The following is a 22,158-nucleotide window of genomic DNA, read 5'->3' on the forward strand; positions in this document are numbered from 1 at the left end:
ACAGATAAGGCTGGCAAACTCAGCAGCTCTGGCAGCATCCGTGAAGACAGAAACTCCAGAACTCAGGAAAGGGAAAGGGAGAAATGTGATGGATTTTATACTGCTTAAGAGGGGTGGAGCAAAATAGATGGTCAGGAATAAGTGGGAACCAGCAGAGATTTGCAAAGATGTCATGGAATAGAGTGTTAAAAACTAAAGAAAGTGCAGATAGAGGCATAAAATATGATGGCAGAATGGTTTAGTAGTGCCTTTCCAAAACTATGCTTATGATGTCTTCGCTTTTCCTGAACAGAGAACTCCCTCACCCTCCTGTCTCCCCTTCAATCCACCAACCTTCACATTCAAAAGTCATCCTCCTCCATTTCTGCCATATCTAACATGATGCTACTACAAAGCACAACTTCCCCTCACCAACCCCTCTTGGTCAGCGTTCTGCAGGGACTGCTCACTCCGTGACACCCTGGTCCACTCCTCCATCATCTCCAACTCCTCATCCCCTTCCTATGCAACCACAAATGGTGTGACACCTGCCTCTTTACCTCCTCCCTCCACACCGTTCAAAGCCCCAAGCATTCCTATCAGGTGAAGTAATATTTCATTTGCACCTCCTTCATTTTGGTCTACGTTATTCGCTGATCCCAATGTGGTCTCCTATACACTGGGAAGACTAAACACAGAGTGGATGACCATCCTGTGGAACACTTCTGCTCAGTCCAAAAACATGGCCCTGACCTTCCTGCTGCTTGCCATTTCAACTGCTCTACGCTCACATGTCTGTCCTTGGCCTGTTGCAAAGTCCACTGAAGTGATATGTAAACCTCATCTTATAATTAGGCATTTTCCAGTACTTGGATTTGATATTAAGTTCAACAACTTCAGACCATGAACTTGCTCCTCCATCTTGACCCAAGATTTCTTGATCCAATCACCCTGATGCTCCCCACAGGATCATCTGTAACTTGTTCTAAGTTTTGCTTCACAGACTCTTGTTCTGCTATTAACACATTCTGCTATCATACCTCCATGCCGCTGTTAGCACACACTTCAGTCTTTAGCACTACCATTGACACTCACTGTCTTCTCTTCCATGACATCTTGGTCCTAGCTCACACCTAACACTGACCTTCTATTTTGCTCTACCTTCTCCACCCCCTCTTAAACAGTGTAAAATCCATCACATTAGGTCTCTTTAGCTCTGAAGAAGTTATACGGGCTCAAAAAATTAATTCTGTTCTCCCTCCACAGATGCCGCCAGACTTATTGATGTTTTCCAGCACTTTCTGTTTATATGTTTGTAAGTTGTTTATGCTTTCTAAGAAGAAACAGGTTGTAACAGCATTTTACCTGATTGCTCAAATGGACATCAACCAGTCCATTTCTACTCTAGGCAAGAGACTGGGCTATTGACCACCATGAGATATGGCAGAAGAGGAAGTAGGAAAATTAGATATTGTTGGTTCTTCATCCTTAGTTGAACCAATACATCACATAGTACAGGATTTCATCAAGCAACTCTGAGGATTCAATGAACCACAGCCAAAAATAGATAGCAAAACAAGGCCGGTGTTTTTCTTTATAAATCTGCAGTCCTTTGCCACTATAAATTGCTTAAACTCTTTTGCTTAAAATCATTCATGGGCCATTCTCCAGGCTAGTCTCATTCTGAGGCTGCTCCAGAGGTGTGCAGGATCTTTCAAGCAAAAACTGGTGAACTATATATTGAACAGAAGGAATCTCTTCAACTTACACTTCACGAAAATTCTCCAGTGTGATGGCTGGTGTAAAGACATCTAACAATCCAATTACCTGAAAGAAATCAACAGAAATTTTGATGAAATTAATGCACCCATTTGTAAAACAATGGAAAGAATTAAGCAGCCTTGAAAGCTCCAATGAATTCATCATGATTTAATACTTCTGTGACAGTCCTTGTGTAAATTTTCTAAGATTGCAGTATATATTGGTCCTTAATAAAATTATAAAAATTAAAGAAAGTCTAGGCATTGAACTGTATTTCTCTCCTTGAAGGTTTTAATAATTTAATCGGTCATAACAAAATAACATATTTCTTATCATCAGACCATGTAGTCATATGCCTCATTAAGAACTAATTAATTGGCTGCAAGAAATCAAGTTAAAAACCTATCAATGAGGTTTAGGAAATGAGTGGTAAGATAAATCTGTTTCTTCAAATTTCATTAATAAATGTTCTTCATAGATTAGAAATATCTTTTGCTCATTTCTCAGCAGAAGTAAAGGTTCATTGCAAAGGCTCTTCAAAAGAACAGCTTCTTCCCTGCTGCCTTCAGACTTTTGAATGGACTTACCTTGCATTAAGTTGATCTTTCTTTACACCCTAGCTATGATTGTAACACTACATTCTGCACTCTCTTTTCCTTCCCTACGGATGCTATGCTTCGTTTGTGTAGGGCAAGAAACAATACATTTTACTGTATACTAATACATGTGACAATAATAAATCAAATCAAAATCAAACTTAGAACAAGCTACCCTGTGGGGAGCATTATGGTGCAGTGGGACAAGAAATCTTGATTTTAAAAATGGGGTCAAGATGGAGGAGCGAGTTCATGGTCTGAAGTTGTTGAATTTAATATCAAGTCCAGAGGCTGTAAAGTGCCTAATTGCAAGATGAGGTATTGGACCTCCAGTTTGCATTGGGCTTCATTGCTTCAGGTAGATGCTTGGACATTGGAGTCAAGAGTACCTCAGTGTGGGCATGATGAAGCCAATTGGCACAGTCCCATCATTACTCTGTCTAAGCTCCAGCTACTCCGAGGTGGGATATATAAACAGAAAATGCTGGAAAACCTTGGCAGGTCTGACAGCATCTGTGTGAGTGGCAGAGCATTCTGATCACTTAATGGAAACTTCTAGCACCTTCCTCAGCCTTCTTCATTCTCACTTACATTCTCTTTGTCCAATTAAGAGCCCTCCCGCCCCCCCGCTCCAACCCTCGTAGTATAAATCTCTTCTGATTTTCTTTGCTGTTAGTTCTGATGAAGGATCATCCAGACTTGAAACATTGGCTCTATTCTATCTCCACAGATGCTGTCAAACCTCCTGAGATTTTCCAGCATTTTATGTTTCTGTTTCAGATTCCAGCATCTGCAGTATTTTGTTCATATCAGAGGTGGAATATTCCTGGTTTTGTACGGCACAGGATGCTATAACATAGTACATAGTGTTGCAATGCGGAGATTTCTCCCCTGTTGAGACATAACGCTGAATCCCCCAAAAGGAATACCTTGCTTCGTAATCTGTTAAAAGTGCATGGGAAGGTGAACTGCCCTTCAGTAATGTTTAGTAGTTAACTAACAGAAATATCTGACACTCACTTTGATATATTTAACTAACAGGGAACTTTAACTAAACCAGTAACATACCGAATTAGATTCTACTGGAATGCTGTTCAACCAAATACAATGCACACTCATTAACAAAAAAATAGAATTTAGACACTCTCAAAAAATATGCAACCAGGTTTTTCGGAACCTTCTGGAGTTTGTCAGTTCATTTCTCTGTCTGTGAGTTCTTTTTGCATTGGGACGTTTTACTGGTTAGATGGTGCGTTTTTTTAAGAGATATATAAAGCTGGCAGGGTGGAGAGCTGCTCTCTCCCTCTTGAGTTTTGAGAGATGGCAGTTGCTAACTCTTGTTTTTCCCTCTTGCACTCTCTTTTATACCTCTGATGACCTATCAATTTTCCTACAACAGGATTCGTCTGATTTTTTTCAATATCATCAAATTTAAATCTTATCGGTTCTTAGTAGCTGAGCGCCTGCTTTAAATTGATTGAGCAAAATTCAAACCTTCAAATGCCTGAAGCCTGTTACCAAGGCAACCCTGTTAGTCTGGCCTCAGATAAAAATGTTCCAGCTTGGATTCAGTAAGCACTTTGCATTTTCAACTTCTAAGCACTGAAACCAAAACCAGCATTGCCTGCCATAAACACATAAAACCCATTGTGTTGCAACATTTTTCATTTCAAAGCTTTTCCACATTGTTGTCTCTAAGCAGGAATTCATCCAGACTGACCTCAGGCAAGGAGGAAACAACTTCTGGACTTTGAAAATCGTGTGAGCGAATATTAGTGTCTGTGGTTCTTTTACTGTTGTTGCCCTTAGCTGTAAATCTTCCTTTCTTTCCATCCCTCCTTACTGTATGTGTGTGCATGAGATTGTGAACACTCCCTCCGCCCCACCCTCAGGTTTGATTGTGAATCAACTAATCTTCCGAGTTAATCACAATGTGGGTTTTCTGTGAGTCATTGTTAAACTGGATCACATGAACTGAGAAAGTATGGGGAAATATGCTGCCAGCTATTTTAAAAATAATTTTAAAACATCTCTGTTTAAGGACAGACAGGTAGAGGGTAAAGAAGTTCAGCTTTCCTCTCTCTAATCCATAACAATAAGCAATGAACAACAAGGGCATTAAACCCCGGCTAAGCGCCATTGCCTTTGATAATAGCAAGCTTAATCGCCCTAGCTGTATCTCCACCAACTCTGTGTCTGATCCCTTTGGAGCTACGAAATTGGGAATTCTGACATTACTAAGATGGATTTGGGGTGGAGCCCTCCACCACCGCTACCAAGACCAGACCCAACCAAGGATATGGTGCACTTAAATTTAAAACTTTCCATGGGGAATGCAATGTTAAAAATTACCCTGAAGACAGGTAGGTAACAAACCTTATCGTAAAGCATCCACTTACATTTTCATGTTTCATGTGCTTTAACAATCTCAGCTCCCTGTACGTCCTCCTTGCATGAATCAGAGACTGAAATGGTCTTGACAGCTTTTTTATAGCTACCTTCTGTCTTGTTCTCATATCATAGGCAGAGCTAAACAAACAGAAGAGTACAAATCAGCGTCTCACTAAAACTGTTCCAGCACAAAAGAAACGGTGATGTACAAGAGGAAAGCCTTCAAGGCAGCTACGTGAAAAGTTCTCATTTTGATTTCATTCAGCTGATCGTGATTCCATGTGGAAACTGCAGAAGAAAATAAGCATTTGTGTATTTTAAGAGCTGGTCACATTGTCAGTAACAGCAAACAGCAGCCACAGTAATCTAAAATGCAACATAATATAGGACTACACAATAAACCTGCTTTCAGAGAAAACACGTGCTACATTTCTGTTGTGTGACTGAAAGAACTTCAAATGGATTTGTGTTGGCAATGATATATAGGCAACAAAAAATTGAACAGTATTCCTTTTTTGTTTATGGTGCCTTAAATCTACCAATAAACATTTTACACCATTTCCTCAGTGCAGATCCATAATTATTGCAATTAAGCAAATAGAAAATAAGCCCTTAACTAGTTAGGCAACTCTGTCAGTGATTTGTTTTGATTTGATTTAATTTACTATTGTCACATGTATAAGTATACAGTGAAAAGTATTGTTTCTTGTGTGCTGTGCAGACAGTGTATCTTTCATAGAGAAGGAAAGGCGAGGGTGCAGAATATAATGTTAGTCATAGCTACAGTGTAGAGAAAGATCAACTTAATAAGGTCAGTTGTGTATAAAGCCAGTTCTGCTAATCAGAAAATGGTACAACAAATGGGAAGAGAAGCTAAGCAGCCAAAACTTACTCATGCTGAAGGAAGTCTACTTTGGAATTAGTGTCAAGGACTGGGATTTTACAGAGCCTCAAGCATGACAGTGAGTACAATTGGGTGGAATGGCAAAGAGTGGCTTGCTGGTTGCCTTCCCTCTGCCACTGGCAGGGTGTGGGTAGCGGAGAAGCTGCTCACCCTTAGGCACACTGAGGCTCAAGGTGGCAATTAATGACTTCTTCCTTCAGATGGCACTTCTTCATGTGGGGAGACTGCCAGGTAAACTCTGGTGGTCTCCTTTCAGGACCAGCTGTTTGGGACCTTCTTAGACCGGTACCCTGTTGTAGTATAAAAGTGTTCAGCATAGCAAAGATTAATATGGGACAGGAGGACACTCCTGCCCACAGAATGATGTAGAGAGTTACATGATTGTGGACTGATTACAAAAAACAGTATGGAGATAGTACCTAGTCAGAGAGATACCTTGGAGATATTTATAGTTCTGAATTGTCACTAAACACAGGGCAGAATTTTCCCATCCTGCCCACCACGACGATGGGAGCGGGCGGGACTCTGACCATCCATTGACCTCGGGCGAGATTTTCTGGCCATGACGTGAGTGTGGCTGGAAAATCCCACTCTCAGTGTTCAACCATACAAATCTCCATACCTCTTAGTGAGACTCCAAACAAATCCTTCTAACATCTGCAGTCCACAGGAGCCCCACAACAAGGGTTGCACTGGCTAAAAGGTCCTCACTCTGCCCTCACAACCAATACCCCAACCTCCATCCACCCCACCAACCCCACCCCACCCCATTGCCTGGTTAGCTCCAGAGAGCCTGATATGCACCCTGGGGCTTCCTCCAGAATGACTTGTCTGGGACTGACTGCAGTACCAGACACGGCCACTGCTCTGGTGTCACTGCTAAAACTGGACAGCTGCATTAGAAGGGCAGGACCCTCAAATGCAGTCAAGAGCCACCTCAATGTTACATTCAGTTGGGGCTTCCATGCTTGGCCAAAGTATGGTTGTCTCCGACTTTCCAGCAGTGGGGGGTCCACCAGCACCCTGAAAAGTCCACAGCAAGATTTCCAAACTAAGGACCAAGAGGAGAGAACAGTGACCCGTGTGAACCATAGTTGAATGTCACTTCCAAAATTATGTAGAACTGTCACAAGGTCAGTAAAGCATTCTGTGTGTGCATATACTGAGATGCTACATTGACTGGTGTGCGTGTCGCTCATCCAAATAAATGTGGAGCATCTGCCACAATACTCAACTCTGTCATGCAGCTGATGGACAGGCTTTGGTGGGCCAGGTGATGAGCCACTCACCATGGAATTACCGACTTCTAACCTGCTTCAGTAACCATGGTATTAATGTAGCTTGTGTTTGTGTAAGTCCAATTTCCGGACAATGCCAATTCCAGGATATTGATTGTTGGAACTGGTTGATGGTAATATCACTGTAAAGACCTTATTCATTGATTAAGCTCTCTTGTTGGAGATGATCTTTGTTCGACTTATCACTTATCGCCCATATAATCATGTGTCTAGAATCATAGAATCCTACACTGTAGGTGGCCATTCGGTCCATCGAGTCTGCACCAACCATAATTCGACCCAGGCCTTATCCCTATAATCTCATGCATTTACCCTAGCTATCCCCCTGACACTCAGGGGCAATTTAGTAAGGCCAATCTACCCAACCCACACATCTTTGGACTGTGGGAGGAAACCCTAGTTGCAAACAAACTGAGGACTGCTTCATCATCTGAGTAATTGTACATGGAACTGAACACTGTTCAGCCCTATATCTGACCTCATGATGGAGGGAAGATTATTGATGAAGCAGCTGAATATACGCGGGTCTCAAGACACAATGAGGAACTCCAGCAGAACTGTCCCGGGAATTGGGATGACTGTCGTCTTGACAGGGTGAATGTGGAGGGGATGTTACTTCATGTGGGAGAATCTAAAACTAGGCGTCACTGTTTAAAAATAAGGGGTCACCCATTTAAGACAGATAAGAAGAATTTTGTTCTCTTTGAGTGTTGAGAATCTCTGGAACTCAAAAGGCAGCGGAAATAGAGTCTTTCAATGTTTCCAAGCAGGGATAGATAGATTCTTGATAAGCAAGGAGTTTGATCAGCCATGCTTTTATTGAATGGAGGATCAGGCTCGAGGGGCTGGCTGGTCTGCTCCTGCTCTTAATTTGTATATAAGCCAAGGCCATTCTTTGTGCCAGCCACCCACTGATCCACATTCACTGGGTCAGCTGGGGTTTCTTGAGGCTGCCCTCAGGTCAATGCTGCTTTAATGCCAAGGGCACTTACTCTCCTCTCAGCTCTGAAATTCAGCTCATGTCCATATTTGATTCAAGGCAGAATTGAGATCTGAAGTTGAGAGGTTGTGGCAGTATCCAGGCAAAAAACATTGGTAAGCGGGTGGATCCCACTTTCTACAGCACTGTCAAAGATTCCCTTCAGAATCTTGCTGCTAATTCAGGGTAAGGTAGTAAATGGCTGGGTGGGATTTGTCCTGCTTTTAGTGGTCAGGCCAAATTTGAGCAATGTCCAAATTTGCAGGTAGATGTCAGAGTTCTAACTTTTGTGGAATAGTTTGGTGTTGTGATGGTTCTACAATCCTCTGCACTACAGCTAGCGTGTGGTTTTAATAAGTTCTGCTGTGTCCACTGTGCTCAATCATTTCCTGATGTCATATGGTATGAATCTAATTGGCTGAAGTTGGAGTGAGAGAGAGAAAGAGTAAGCCAAGAAGGGTGATCCTCTTGACACTTCTTGCTGAAGCAAATATATCAGCTTTACCTTATGCATACCCGTGCTGCACTCCGCAATGGTTGAGAAAGGAGATACTTAAGGACCCGCCAACTCATTCCATTAGTTTCTTAATGACACACCATCATTCATGATTGGGTGTGGCAGCGCTGTAGAGATTTGATGGGATTCACAGCCAGCCCCTGTCAGGTGAGGTGGACCAGGATGCCAGTCTGTGGGTGCCCACAACAAGCTGCCACCACTTAAGCAGCAATTGGCCCTAATCTTTAGCTGGCACAGACAGGTGCACAAGATTCCCTTGGATCACCATTAGTGCAGAAACTAAATTTCTCCTTCTTGATTCTGGGTGAATATTGTGAGCTTTTAAAATAAAAGTAATAATCCCAGATGTGAAAATTTGCAGGCTGCTCACAAACTTGGCGGGTTTAAAGGTTAATTTTTTTTTCCATGCACATTCACTGGGTGCACCATGTGAAGAGAGCTGATAACCACAAGAACATTTATGAGCTGAAGAACAAAGAGAAAAGGGTGCCGTGCAATAAAAGGAAACCAGATATTCAGCCATCTGGTAACAGAGGTTCCTGTTTAATGAAACTACAAGTCGAGTAAACAAAGCTGCTTTGCAATGCTGATGCCCACAAGGGCCAGTGTAAAATAACACACTGTGCAGCCTGCAAAGTGAGCTCCAATATTCTCACGGCCATTCTAGTCCCTTCATTTGATAGATTTTTCAGGCTTCCTGTCATTTTGCAGAAAACAGCAACCTGTTTTTTTTGCTTAAAATCTAGTTATACAGCTTACTGTTGTACATAGGGCAATTTCTAACTCAAGTTTCATCATTCGCACTGTGCAACCCTGGTTCAGTCTGGACAGGCTTAATCTGTGAGGACTCAAACTCACTGATGTGGAGATGCCAGCATTGGACATTGGATAACCAAGTTCCGCATGCATGAGGACGGCCTCAACCAGGATCTGGGGTTCACATCACACTATGTGTAACTCCCACCATTTGGCCTGGGCTTGCAAAACTGTCCTGGCTTGAGACAATTCACACGTCTAACCTGTGATTATCCCTCTCTCCATTTGTATTATCTGTTCCTGTACAGACTTGATTACCTGTTAAGACTTGCATTCCAACCATTATCTTGCAATTGTGCCTTTGTCTATATATGCCCTGTTTGTGAACACAGTTCTCCACTCACCTGATGAAGGAGCAGCGCTCCGAAAGTTCATGAAACCAAATATACCTATTGGACTTTAACCTGGTGTTGTGAGACTTCTAACTGAAACCCTCCGGACACAGGAAACCACTACTGAGGCCAGGTTTAAGTCAAGGCCCCAGAGATGAATTGCTCCTAATGTGCTTCTTCCCATTATGACTGTTATTATTTAAGGAAAATAACAACTATCGTTTGGTAAAAGACATGAATGACACCTTAATTTTGTACTTTGTGCTTTGCAGTAGCTAAGCAAAGAGTGGGATTTTCTGGCCCATCTCACTGGCTGGATCTTCCAATCTCACCCAAGCCTACCCCCACCATGGGCTCTCTGGCAACAGTCATGCAAACCGCCACTGACTTCAGCAGGACTGGAAGATCCAGGCAGCGGACAATAGTAAGCCACCCCTACTGCAGGAGGATCTGTCACTGAAGGAGGGGGAATCCCAGTCACAGTGCATGTAATTAAGTTTATTTATTAGTATCACAAGGAGGCTTACATTAACACTGCAATGAAGTTACTGTGAAAATCCCCTAGTCGCCACACTCCAGTGCCTGTTCAGATACACTGAGGGAAAATTTAGCATGGCCAATGCATCTAACCAGCACATCATTCGGACTGTGGGAGGAAACGGTAGCACCCGGAGGAAACCCACCCAGAAACAGGGAGAATGTGGCTGCCAGGAGTCGAACTTGGGTCCCTGGCATTGTGAAGCAGTAGCACTAACCACAGTGCCATTGTGCTCCCTTGCCAAAATATTGGATCCTTGCCAAATATTTTACACTTCCTCTTCTCAAGTCTACGAATTTGAAACCAGTTCCTATAGTCCACTAACCCTTGAACACCTGAGTGTTGAAATCTAAAAACATCCCAGACAACGATCTGGGACTTCAGGGATTGCCTCTCACTTTGTTACTGATGTTAACAAGATTATGATGTTGGAGCTGAAGATCTGTTAGAAAATATTGAAAACAGATTCCATATTACCTTCTAGCACCACATGCATTTAAGAATCATGTAGAAATTGATGAACCTTTGCCAAAAGCACATTGTTGAAACAGTGAATGATGTCCATTAACACTTGTCTTGAAATACTTCAAATAAAGCATCCTGTATCAGCCGGGACTTATTATAGTGATAGACCACAAACTATCTTTTGTTTCTCCTTCATTATGTACATTAACAAATTGTAAAAATCACTCCACATGCATTTATATCCTAAGTCTGGAATATGAAAAAAATGTATCTTGTTTTAGGTAAGGTGACTTTTCCATGCATATGAACATTTTTATCGTTAATCAGCAAAAATATTGATACAAACTCTGTTTCATGGTCTAATCATCTAAACTCAATAATGTCTTCGTTGTTTATAAATACTCCAAATTTTCCAGAATTACATATTATTTCATTGTTAACCTTGTAATTTGACCATATAAAATAAAGATATATTTAGCAACAAGAAATTGAGAGCTCTGGAGAAGAGTCACACAGCCTCAAAATATTAACTCTATTTCTCTCTCTGCAGATACTAACAGACCTGCTGAGTTTTTCCATAATATAGTTTTGTTTTGTAAAAAGTTGAGATGTACTTTTGTGAACCTTCAGTAGATAACAGAATTTTTATTCATTCGTGGGACATGGGCATCACTGGCTGGCGAGCATTTATTGCCCATTCCTAGTTGCCCTTGAGAAGGTGGTGATGTGTGGCTTGCTAGGCCATTTCAGAGGGCAGCTGAGAGTCAATCACATTGCTGTGTCTCTGGAGTCACACGTAGGCTGGCCCAGGTCAGGACGATAGATTTCCTCCCCTAAAGGACATTAGCAAACCAGATGGATTTTTCCAACAATTAACAATATCATCAGTAGATTCTTAATTCCAACTATTTTTTATTGAATTCAAATTCCACCATCTGCCATGGCGGGATTCGAACTTTAGCTGAGTTTCAGGATTAATAGACTAGAGATAATACATGACGCCATCGCCTAGTGGTTTTTGCCAGTTGCCTCTGGCTTCAAATTATCTCATCAGAAACATATTGTTTTTGGAAAGACAGATCCAGGATTTAGGGAGGCAAATATTCAACTCACTAAAGGTGTTACTATAGTTTATGTTTTAAACCATGTCCTTTAAAGCAGGATAAAATGGTAGTTTGGGATGGAGGATGTAACCTTGTATAAAATCTACCTGGAGACAGATAGAGACAGGAACTCTTTAACACTTTGACATAAAAGCAGGAAGCAGCTTACTTTGCTTTCAGACATTTGGGGAAGAAGAGGTACAAAAGGTACTGCAATGCCCAGCAGGAAAACAGGACTGGGTTAACTACCAAGTATAGTGAGGATGGATTCCCTGTTTGAAGCAACAAAGCTCGTGCAGAGTAAAAGAGCAAGGAGTTGCCAGAGGGCGTCTTGGGCTGCAAGTTCATTCAATTATGCTCAGAAGATTGAATGGAGACACTGTTAAAAAGAACATTGCAAGATTTACCCAAGTGGTGAGGGAAAAGAGGTCCTGTTAAAGCCAGGAGGAGCTTATGGATTTTAAACATAAGACTGCTTTTCAGCTTAGAGTGTGGTTATGGCATGGGGATTTGGTTGTGTTAAGAATGAATGAGGATTACCCATAATGTAATTTAATGTATTTAATTACTACTAAGTAACATTTAGTCAATGTTCTTTGTTACAGTTGAAATCTTAAAATGTCCAATTTTGTCATACAATCCTGTGTTTGGATCACTGGGAAATTCACATTCTTTTAAAAAGTTATCAGTCTCTATGGGGATCGTAGTCAGGGCTCTTGGACTCTTGCCATCTCTATATTTGGCGCTGTTGCAAATGTGCATGTGAAGATTTCTAGCAAGGTTGCAAATTCATTCTGAAAAGGTGCAATTTAAAATATCCAGAGGAAGGCTTCGCCAATGCGACAACAATCCAGAAATAGAAACTGGCGCAATTCCCAGCTCCAGGTTTCTGAATGGGTGGAGACTGGCTACCCCACCCTGCAGTGCTATCACAATCCAGGAGATTAGCCATGATACTGGTGGAAAATTTCACAGAAGAATCTCACAAATAGGGATAGCTCAGTAAACCTTAGCCTTCCTTTGGTGGGAAAAAATGCAGCTACTCTCCAAGTTCAAATCACACGGCGTTTAAAATGCATCATATATGTTCACTGATATCACAGTATATTTAAACATATTTCAATTATTGAGGCACTTCAGCACTCATTGAGGATGCAGCGAGATTGACTAGCTAATTCATTGGTGTTGTACGGTGTAGGTCGCAGCTCAGTAAGTCTTAAGGTGTCTGTAGTCTTATTACCCAGTACAACGTACATACAAAGAGTAAAAATTGTGGTTAAGCGCTGTCTCCATGCTTGCTTCTACTCACGGTCTATCTAACACTACCTTGACCTCACGGTGTGGGTCATGTATCCTCCTACATCACTGTGTGGACGATACTGTACTCAGTCCCACTTTAACCCTTTATGTGCCGGACTTTCTACTACAGTTGGCTATGGACCAGGAGGTGATTCTGATGGTGTAAGTGGAAGCAATAGGTACAAAGGTGCACAGGTTAAATGTTAATCTGGGAGGAACAAATGTGCTTCTCCAGCTTCCACAATATAAGTGAAAAATACCCCAAACTTATGTTTCAATTGGCAGCCTCCATGCAGTCATTTTAAGGCTAGCTGGCTTACTTGCTGAGCCCATGAAAGAACTGACCACAGTGCATGTCAGGTGGCCGTTCATTGTTCAACTTTGCAAAAGAGCCTGAAACAGATGTAGACCCCAACCCACACTCCACCCACCTATGCACATGCAACATGGGCCAAATGCCAGTTTCAGAGGAGTTGCAAACAACATGGCAGAACATGCTGTTCCAGCACAGAAATGAATGCATACTACCTGTCACATTGGCTCCTTAGGCAGCTAATTTACACAATCCATTCACCAGTTTGTTTCTCTCCACTTCCTAATACAGTGCACAATGCTTCAATAGTCAGTGCCACAGTGCAGAGCTGTCCATGTTCAGTGATAATTTATTGTATCTTCCACTCTAGCTCAGATGATGATTAGTACAAGATTATGTCACCTCATTAATTTCATATTCCCTATTGAGCTGAAAAAGTTGGAACAATAGAAATTAGGAGCAGAAATAGACAAATTAAGCCCTTTAACCCTCATCTGCCATTCAATCAGATCATGGCTGATCTCTCCCAGCCTCAAAACCACCTCCTCACCTATTCCCCATATCCCTCTTTCCTTTTTCAATTAGAAATATGTCTATCTCCCTCTTAAAACCATTCAATGATTCAGACTCCATCTCGCTATGGGGCAGCGAGTTCCACAAATCCACCACCCTCTGCGAGAAGTAGTTCCTCCTCATCTCAGTTTTGAATCTACCACCTCTCAAACTGTACCTATGACCTCTTGTTCTCGATTGCCCCATAAGAGGAAACATTTGGTCTACATTTACTTTATCAATCCCTTTTAAAATTTTATATACCTCAGTAAGATCCCTTCTCACCCTTTTAAACTCCAGCAAGTACAAGCCCAACCTGCTTAATTTCTCATTTTGTCCCCAGAGTCAATCTGGTGAACCTCCTCTGAACTGCCTCCATTGCCACCACATCCTTCCTCAAATAAGGAGACCAAAACTGGACCCAATATTCCAGATATGGTCTCACCAATACCCTATATAATTTCAACAACACTTCTCTACTTTTATACTTCAGTCCTTTTGCAATGGATGCCAACATCGATGGTGCAAGTTATTTTGTACCTGAAGTCTTCTGGTGCTACACATTTGCATAAAATTAACATCCTTCCTTATACCTGCTATGGTACTTCATAATAATTAGAAAATATGCAATGTGTTAGTTTGAATCCTCCGACACTGGGGGTTTTCCTTCAGATAAATGATACACTTGCTGGTTCACTTGATGATGCAGTGCCAAGATAAGCATTAGACAGGCACTGAGAGTCAGAGCTCAGCATCTGTGTTACATTCAGCCAAGTGGTGACTGGGTTGCAACAAAGCAAGTATCTTTGTCCCTCCCATCGCTGCCTCAAAATGCAGTTCAAACATGAGACTGAAGCAATGGCCAAACGCAATAGGAGGCTGACTGATTCCTTCAGGGTACCTATTATTTCTTACCGTTATGTATTAGGTTATTTTTTGTTAAGTTATTAAGAAACATAATACTGCACAGCAGCCAAAGGTCAGACTTCAATGTCTTGGTATTTAAGGATTGACCTGTGACAATACAATTGTAGAAGTGGAAGATGTGCAAAAACAACCCTGGAAGACATGCCCTACATTTTCTCTTCACTTGATGTTCACCATAGACACAGCTGAGACTAAAAGAACTCCCCAAGTGATAACAAATTGATACCGCATCCTTGCATTCTGCAGTACTGAACATTAATGGCATGTGTGTCTGAAATTTTGGTGGGATCTATCAACTTGAGTTTTTTTTAAAATACAAAAGCAAAATGCTACAGATACTTTTCTTAACGTCTCCTCATTGGATTACATGAAAATCTCGGTAATATCAAACATTGAGCTTATCCCAACAGGGCTGCCTATGGGAATCTCTGACCCCATTTTAACACACAACATTTTTGTACAACAACAATGCAATGTCACAAACTGCATCACAAAAGCCTCACAAAGCAAAATAGGACCCTGAGCCACATTAGGAGCTATTAGGTCAAATGGGGAGATAATGGTCTAGTGGTATTATCATTAGCCTATTATTCCAGAAACTCAGCTAATGTTTTGGGGACCTGGGTTCGAATCCCGCCATGGCAGACAGTAGAATTTGAATTTAATAAAAGAAATCTGGAATTATGGATCTACTGATGATCATGAAATCATTGCCAATTGTTGGAAAAACCCATCTGGTTCACTAATGTTCTTTAGGGAAGAAAATCTGCTGTCCTTACCTGGTCTGGCCTACATGTGATTCCAGAGTCACAGCAATGTGGTTGATTCTCAACTGCTCTCAGGCAACTAGGGATGGGCAATAAATGTTGACCAGCCAATGATGCCCATGAATGAACAAAAAAGATGACCAAAAGCTTGGTCGAAACAGCTGGTTAGGTTTTGAGAAGTGTCTTAATGGGAGACAGCAATGTAGAAAGGCAGAGAGGTTTTGGGATGGAATTCCAGAGATGGGGCATAGGCAATTATAATTAATTGTGAATGCAGAAGAGGCTAGAATTAGAGGGGCGCAGATATCTCAGAGGGTTGTGGGACTTCAGGAGGTTACAAAGAAAGGGAGGGGTCAAGCTATGGAGGGAATTGGAAGTCAAACTGTTGCATGACTGGGTGCCAATGTAGGCCAGTGGGTAAAGCAGTCTTAGGGGAACAGGACATCCTGCAAATTAAGACATAGGTAGCAGTTTTGGATGACCTCAGGTTTACATCGGGTAGAGGCAGTCAGCAGTGTGTATACTTTGAACAATATCACAATCTCAAATGACTTTCACTGATCTATTCTGTACCATGTATCCTGCATTCCCAACATGAGACTCCTTTTGTTCCTGTGTCCATGAGACCACCTAATCTATGACTTCCCATTTAAATTGGGACAACTAATAGTACTGAATTGTAATCGTGTAAGAAAACAAGGTATAAACTATTTATAACATACAGGGCTAACAATGCAACTATTTACATTGTGCACAAGGCTGATCAGGCTGCTGCAGCTGTCTCTTTCTCCCTCCATTTTAAAAAAACTAAGTCCATTTGTAGACTAGTTCATCACATAGTCCTTGAACCTTGTAACTGGTTTAATCATTGGCCTTGAGCATGTGTTTGTGTGAGTTGGCTGTTCTGGAGGTGCCCCTAGGTTGATGATCTCAGTGTGGATGGCACCAGGCATCCTTGCAGCGTACCCAATGGCTGCAGGGTTTCCTGTGTTGGTCTCTGGAGGAGCCTCTATTTCCATTGGGTCGCAGGCTGGAAGCATGAGGCACTGTGATTGTTGACGGTGCTAGTTCCTGCAGTAGGTGACGCCAGTTTCATACATAATGAGCACTGTCCGAGGAAATGACAGAGCTATTAGGCTGTGGGGCATGGCTGTGTACCACTGCCAATTTGTCTTGGCCACGTATGGACTGGATCCTGACTTTTGACCAGGTTCTAAAGGGCAGAATGTGTGAGCATTTCAGTGGTAATATTTCTTTTCCCTCCTTCAACCCCTTGATAAGAGTGCCACTCGTGTTGGTTTTTTTTAGTTGCAAGTGGGTCTTGGCAGTGGAGATTGTGGTATTGGTGCACCTGGAAAACTGAGCTGACGAGGACAAACCTTATCTTGGCACAGTGATCAGAACCTGATTTGGCACAATGCACAGGCTGAGGAGTGCAGCATAGAAATCGGTGTGGTCCTGGGTATATTTCTCAAGTAGATGCTTGGCTGAGTATAGGCAATGTAGATATGAACGGAAGTCACCTCCAAAAGTTAGAGCTGATCTCAAATGACACAAGCCTGTTTCTTGAGCCATTTGAGGGAAACACATATTTAATTAAAGCTGCATTAGCAGTCAAAGGGTCTTTTAACAATGTGCTAATTGTAAATTACAAGGGATGGTGTCAAAATTATTACATATGTGAAGTCTCCTTTTTTGAGGTTTTAGTTGTTGCTGGGTATTTTAATAATTTATTGTTTTTCTTTTTCCTCCTTCTGTTGCTTTTTTCTCTTCTTTAATCTAATATTGCTTTTCCTCTCTTTATTTCTTTCTCTGTGTGGGAGTTGACATGCATTTCACTCACCACAATTCACACTTCCTTTTCAATCCTTGCACTTTCATAAACCTTCCATCTGATTGGTTAAGGAAAGAACAAGATGCATGCCCAATTCACTCAAGTCCCAGATGTCTGTTTTCTCTCGCTGCATCACTATCAGTTCAAACAATCTGGAGCGCAATATATCCCTGAGATTAAACAGGCGAGGGCAAGTCTAACAAGACACCTTTAGATTCAGCTCTATAGCAAATTACGACCCATTTATGTTTCTGGGAGTAAACTTTTTCCTCAGCAAAAAGCGTTGTAATCAGATTTGATATTTGGTTTATGTTAAACTACTCAAGCTATTGTTACTGAAAAAAACAAGAAAGGTTCTTCAATTATTCATTTGTGCATAAAATGTATTTTAACCATAGAATATCTACAGTGCAGAAGAAGGCCCTTTGGCCTATCAAGTCTGTACCGACAACAATCCAAACCAGAACCTATCCACGTAACCTCAGGTATTTAGCCTGCTTGTCCCTTGACACTTAGCCGCAATTTGGCATAGCCAATCAAACAAACCTGCACATCTTTGGCCTGTGGGAGCTAACCGGAGCACCTGGAGGAAACTCATGCAGACATGGGGAGAATGTGCAAACTCCACATATACAGATACCTGAAACTGGAATTGAGAACTTGGGTCCCTGGTACTGTGAGGCAGCAGTGCTGACCACTCTGTAACCCATGCAGCATTCCCTCAGTGCTGACCACTGTGCCACCGTGCAACAGTCCCTCAGTGCTGACCCTCTGACAGTGCAGCGCTCCCTCAGTGCTAACCTTTTGACCATGTTACAGGTAAAGCATTTGACAAAGGATACATAACATTAATTTTATTTTACTGTGCCCAGTGCAAAGGTATAATGTAGTGGAGCATTAGCGGGGAAAACAGTGTTATTCCAGTGCACATTGAATTTAATTTTCCAATTTTTCAATGCTTGAAAATTTGTACCATTGCATTTGCAGCAGAACAGACATGAAACACAATTCTAAATGCTGTGACACGCAGTTCTATTAAACTCAGTGGCACTAAGTCATGTTACTGAATTAATATTAATTACCCAATTAAAATGAATTGCTGGCACCCACGCATGCTACAAGAATCACAACCAGGAACTAAAACAGCCTCTCACAAGATATGGCACCAGAAAGTTAAAGGATTAAAGAGAGTAGGAAAAAAAAAATCAAAAAATAAACCAAAGCTATTAGTGAAGCCTCAGGCCTATCCGTTTCAGAGATATATTTGTGAATTATATTAGAACACTGGCATGTGGTCATCACAACATTATATTCCAACTGGTGACAACGGTAGTGCAAATACACTACTGTAAAGTCAATAAACAAACAGTAATTTTTTTATACACTAGTTATTGGACAAGTATTCAAGAAGCCTGGCTTTGAACCTAGAGAATGCAAGTTTAAGTTCCACCATGCCATTGTTAAAAATCTACACAATGGCACAGTAGCTAGCATTGATGCCTCACAGCGCCAGGACCCGGGTTTGATTTTTGGCATGGGTCACTGTCTGTGTGGAGTTTGCACATTCTCCCTGTGTTTGCATGGGTTTCCTCCAGATGCTCCGGTTTCCTCCCACAGTCCAAAGATATGCAGGTTAGGTGGATTGCCCATGCTAAATTATCCCTTATTGCCAGGGGGATTAGCAGGGTAAATGTGGGGGGTTGTGGGCATAGGGCCTGGGTGGGATTTGTGGTCGGTGCAGACATGATGGTCCAAATGGCCTCATTCTGCACTGTTGGGAACCTATGATTGAAAAAAGCTGGTATTGGTTAAAGTGGTCATGTCAATGTTGGATTTTCATACAAGCCCAGTGGGTTCATTAATGACCTACTGGGATGGAAGCCTGCTATCTTCACCCAATCTGACATGTACGTGGCTACAGAACAACATCCATGTGACTGCCCTCTGAAGTGATCTGGCAAGTCACGCAGTTGTATCAAACATCCATCCGAAATAAAAGAGGGCCCATCACCAGCTATGTGGTGCTGCCAGGTATGAACAGCAAGTCTCACTAGAAATGCCCACATCCTGGGAACTAATAATAAAACTGAATATCGTTCTCTGCCACTCAAAATGAGCCACTGTAAAACTGTTAGTGCCACAGTGTGAGAATGTAATAAAACTAATCAAAATTATTTCTTTTGATGATAATTTGAATCTGTCTGTCTTTGTTGATAGTTTCATCAGCAAAGACAGACAGAATGAACAAGTTATCGGTGCAACCAAAGTGTGATTCAATATGTCGAAACCACCAGAAATAGTTATAATGAGTAACTGTTCAAAACTTACAGATGATCCAAAACTTGGAAATGTAGTGAACAGCGAAGAGGGTAGGGAGGCACAGACTGGTATCATGGATAGACAGGGCAGATAGGATTTAATATAGGGAAGCCTGAATTGATACATTTTAAAGTTAAAAGTTTAAAGTTTATTTATTAGTGTCACAAGTAGGCTTACATTAACACTGCAATGAAGTTACTGTGAAAATTCCCTAGTTGCCATACTCCGGTCCTGTTTGGGTTCACTCAGGGAAAATTTAGCACGGCCAATGCACCTAACCAGCACGTCTTTCAGACAGTGGGAGGAAACCAGAGCACCAGGAGAAAACCTGCACAGACAGGGAGAGAACATGCAGACTCCCCACAGACAGTGACCCAAGATGGGAATCAAACTCAGGTCCTTGGCACTGTGAGGCAGCAGTGCAAATCACATTTTAAAAGGAGGAATAAGGAGAGATGACACAAACAAAATGATAGTTTTACAAGGCACAGGAAGAGAAACCTTGCAGTAAGTACGTACACAAATCTTCGATGGTTGCTGGACAAGTTGAGAATCTGTTAAAAAGCATAAATGATCATTGTGCCTCAGTTGAGGCACAGAGTACAAAAGGAGGTTATGCTAAACCTTTACAAAACACTAGGCCACGCTGGAGTGTTGCATTCTGGGCATCACACTTCAGGAAGAACGTCAAGGCCTCCAGATAAAAATGTGTTGAAGACAATTACTAGAATTTACTAACAATGAGTGGCTTATGTTAGGAGATTAGAGTGCCCGAAAGTCAAGAGGAAATTTGATAAAGGTATTGAAGATCATGAAGGATTCTGATAAGGAGTAAGCCAAGAGAAACTGTTTCCGATGGCAGACAGTAATGAAAGGATATAGTTTAAAAACTAATGAGTAAAAGAATCAGACAGGATAAGGAGAATGTTTCTATGTAGCAAATTGGTTTGACCTGGAAGGAAGGTGGAAGCAGATTCAATAATGACTTTTAAAAGGGGATTGATGATATATACTCCAAGGGAAAAATAACTAACAGGCAGGGATGTGGGATTAATTTGCTAGTTGGGTCAGCCCTGCTCGATCATTCTGGCTATGTAGAATGATTATAAACAGACATTTTATGAAGTCTCACCAGCTAATAGGAAAATCAAATAACTAATGCAATATCTGTTTGCAGTCATTAAGTCTACTGAAACAATACTTCCATGATTTCAGGTCTACGTTTAAATATATATTTTAAGTATAAAAATATATTTAAGGATAACATTGGCTAACAAGCCATTGCATTGACCTGAACGCCATTTGGGTGCTTGAGGGAATTAAAGCTAAACTGAAAGACAAATCATTACAAAAGATGCAATGGTCCATGATATAATGTTGCCGTATTATCAAAGGGTTTTGTGAATGGAGGCGCAGAGTACAGTCACCTGTATTAGAGGCTGTGACAGTTAATGCCACCATCCACCTCCCAGTCAGAGGGTGCCAGATGAAGGCTGGTGCAGATATGTCTGAGGGTACCACTGGGAACGGCTGCGGTTTAATAGCCTTACGGTACAATGAGTGAAAAAAAATGCACACATTCAAACCCCTTTATTTCAGAACGGCACCGGTACTGCGCTTCTCAGCAGTTCACATCGAGAAGCTGGCTTGCCCCAAACCCCGCCCCATACAGCCCATTCCAACATGGTTACCTCTCCATTTATCCGGGGAAAGTGCTCATTGCGAACCGTAAGAAGCAGCAGTCAAACTGAAATTGCACTGGTTCTGAAATTGCGCTCAATGTTCTTTCCTGTGACACATTGCAATAGCCACATTCAGCAGCGTTGGTTACAGGCAACACTCAAAATCCCAGCTATGTATCAGCACAATGTTGAAAGGATGTTGAGCAGGCTACAGGATAATGGATACGAATCAACATTTAAAAACTCAGAAATTCCTCCTTTGGATGCATTCATTGTGGCTCAGGAAGGATCTCACCTACCAGACTGATCCGTAAGCCCCGGATCCAACGGGAGTCAGATTCTGGTACCTCTCCGGCACTTCCCATATCGTTTTGTTTAATTCTTGCTTGTAAAAGCCAGTCCTAACTGACATCCTTACTCCATCAAACGCTGCAATCCGGTGGCGGCGGCTGCTGCTGGACATCCACCCAGCCTTCCTCCTCCTCCCGTCAGCAGCGTCGAATCGAAACCGATTACAAATCGCAGCCACGCGTTTGCATTTTATTCCATTCAGATGACGGGCAGCGCGCACTCTGCACAAGCGGGTACATCATCCCACACTGAGCACTGCAACATGGACCAGGCGCTTGAAGCCACACAACCACCACCAGTCTTTGCAATTGAAGTTTGTCACATTGGGACATTACAATTGCTTCAATTGTGCAGAATATGAAGTCTCCCATTTAAAACTATAAACCATCAGGGGGAATCTCCGTTTGGCATGCCTCACTTGTATTCCACAGAATG

The 22,158-nt window shown here is 41.9% G+C and overlaps 1 protein-coding gene across 3 annotated transcripts in view; it reads right to left on the minus strand.

Annotated features, from left to right (window-relative positions):
* Window positions 1-21,824, minus strand: part of mapk11 (mitogen-activated protein kinase 11) — a 48,174-nt gene extending 26,350 nt beyond the window's left edge. The window contains exons 1-3 of one of the 3 annotated variants that reach the window (XM_080207401.1): window positions 21,672-21,824; window positions 4,736-4,865; window positions 1,748-1,806 (exon numbers count right to left, since the gene is read on the minus strand). In XM_080207401.1, the coding sequence (XP_080063527.1) occupies window positions 1,748-1,806; window positions 4,736-4,865; window positions 21,672-21,784 (302 nt within the window). In that variant the 5' untranslated portion in view covers window positions 21,785-21,824. Of the gene's footprint in view, window positions 1-1,747; window positions 1,807-4,056; window positions 4,083-4,735; window positions 4,866-21,667 lie in introns of those variants that run through there. The other 2 variants (XM_080207402.1, XM_080207403.1) reach the window with 2 other exon arrangements.
* Between the last annotated feature and the right edge of the window lie 334 nt (window positions 21,825-22,158).

The sequence above is a fragment of the Carcharhinus amblyrhynchos genome, chromosome 19 (genome assembly GCF_965287045.1).
Source record: "Carcharhinus amblyrhynchos chromosome 19, sCarAmb.v2.hapA, whole genome shotgun sequence".
Taxonomy (NCBI): Eukaryota; Metazoa; Chordata; class Chondrichthyes; order Carcharhiniformes; family Carcharhinidae; genus Carcharhinus; species Carcharhinus amblyrhynchos.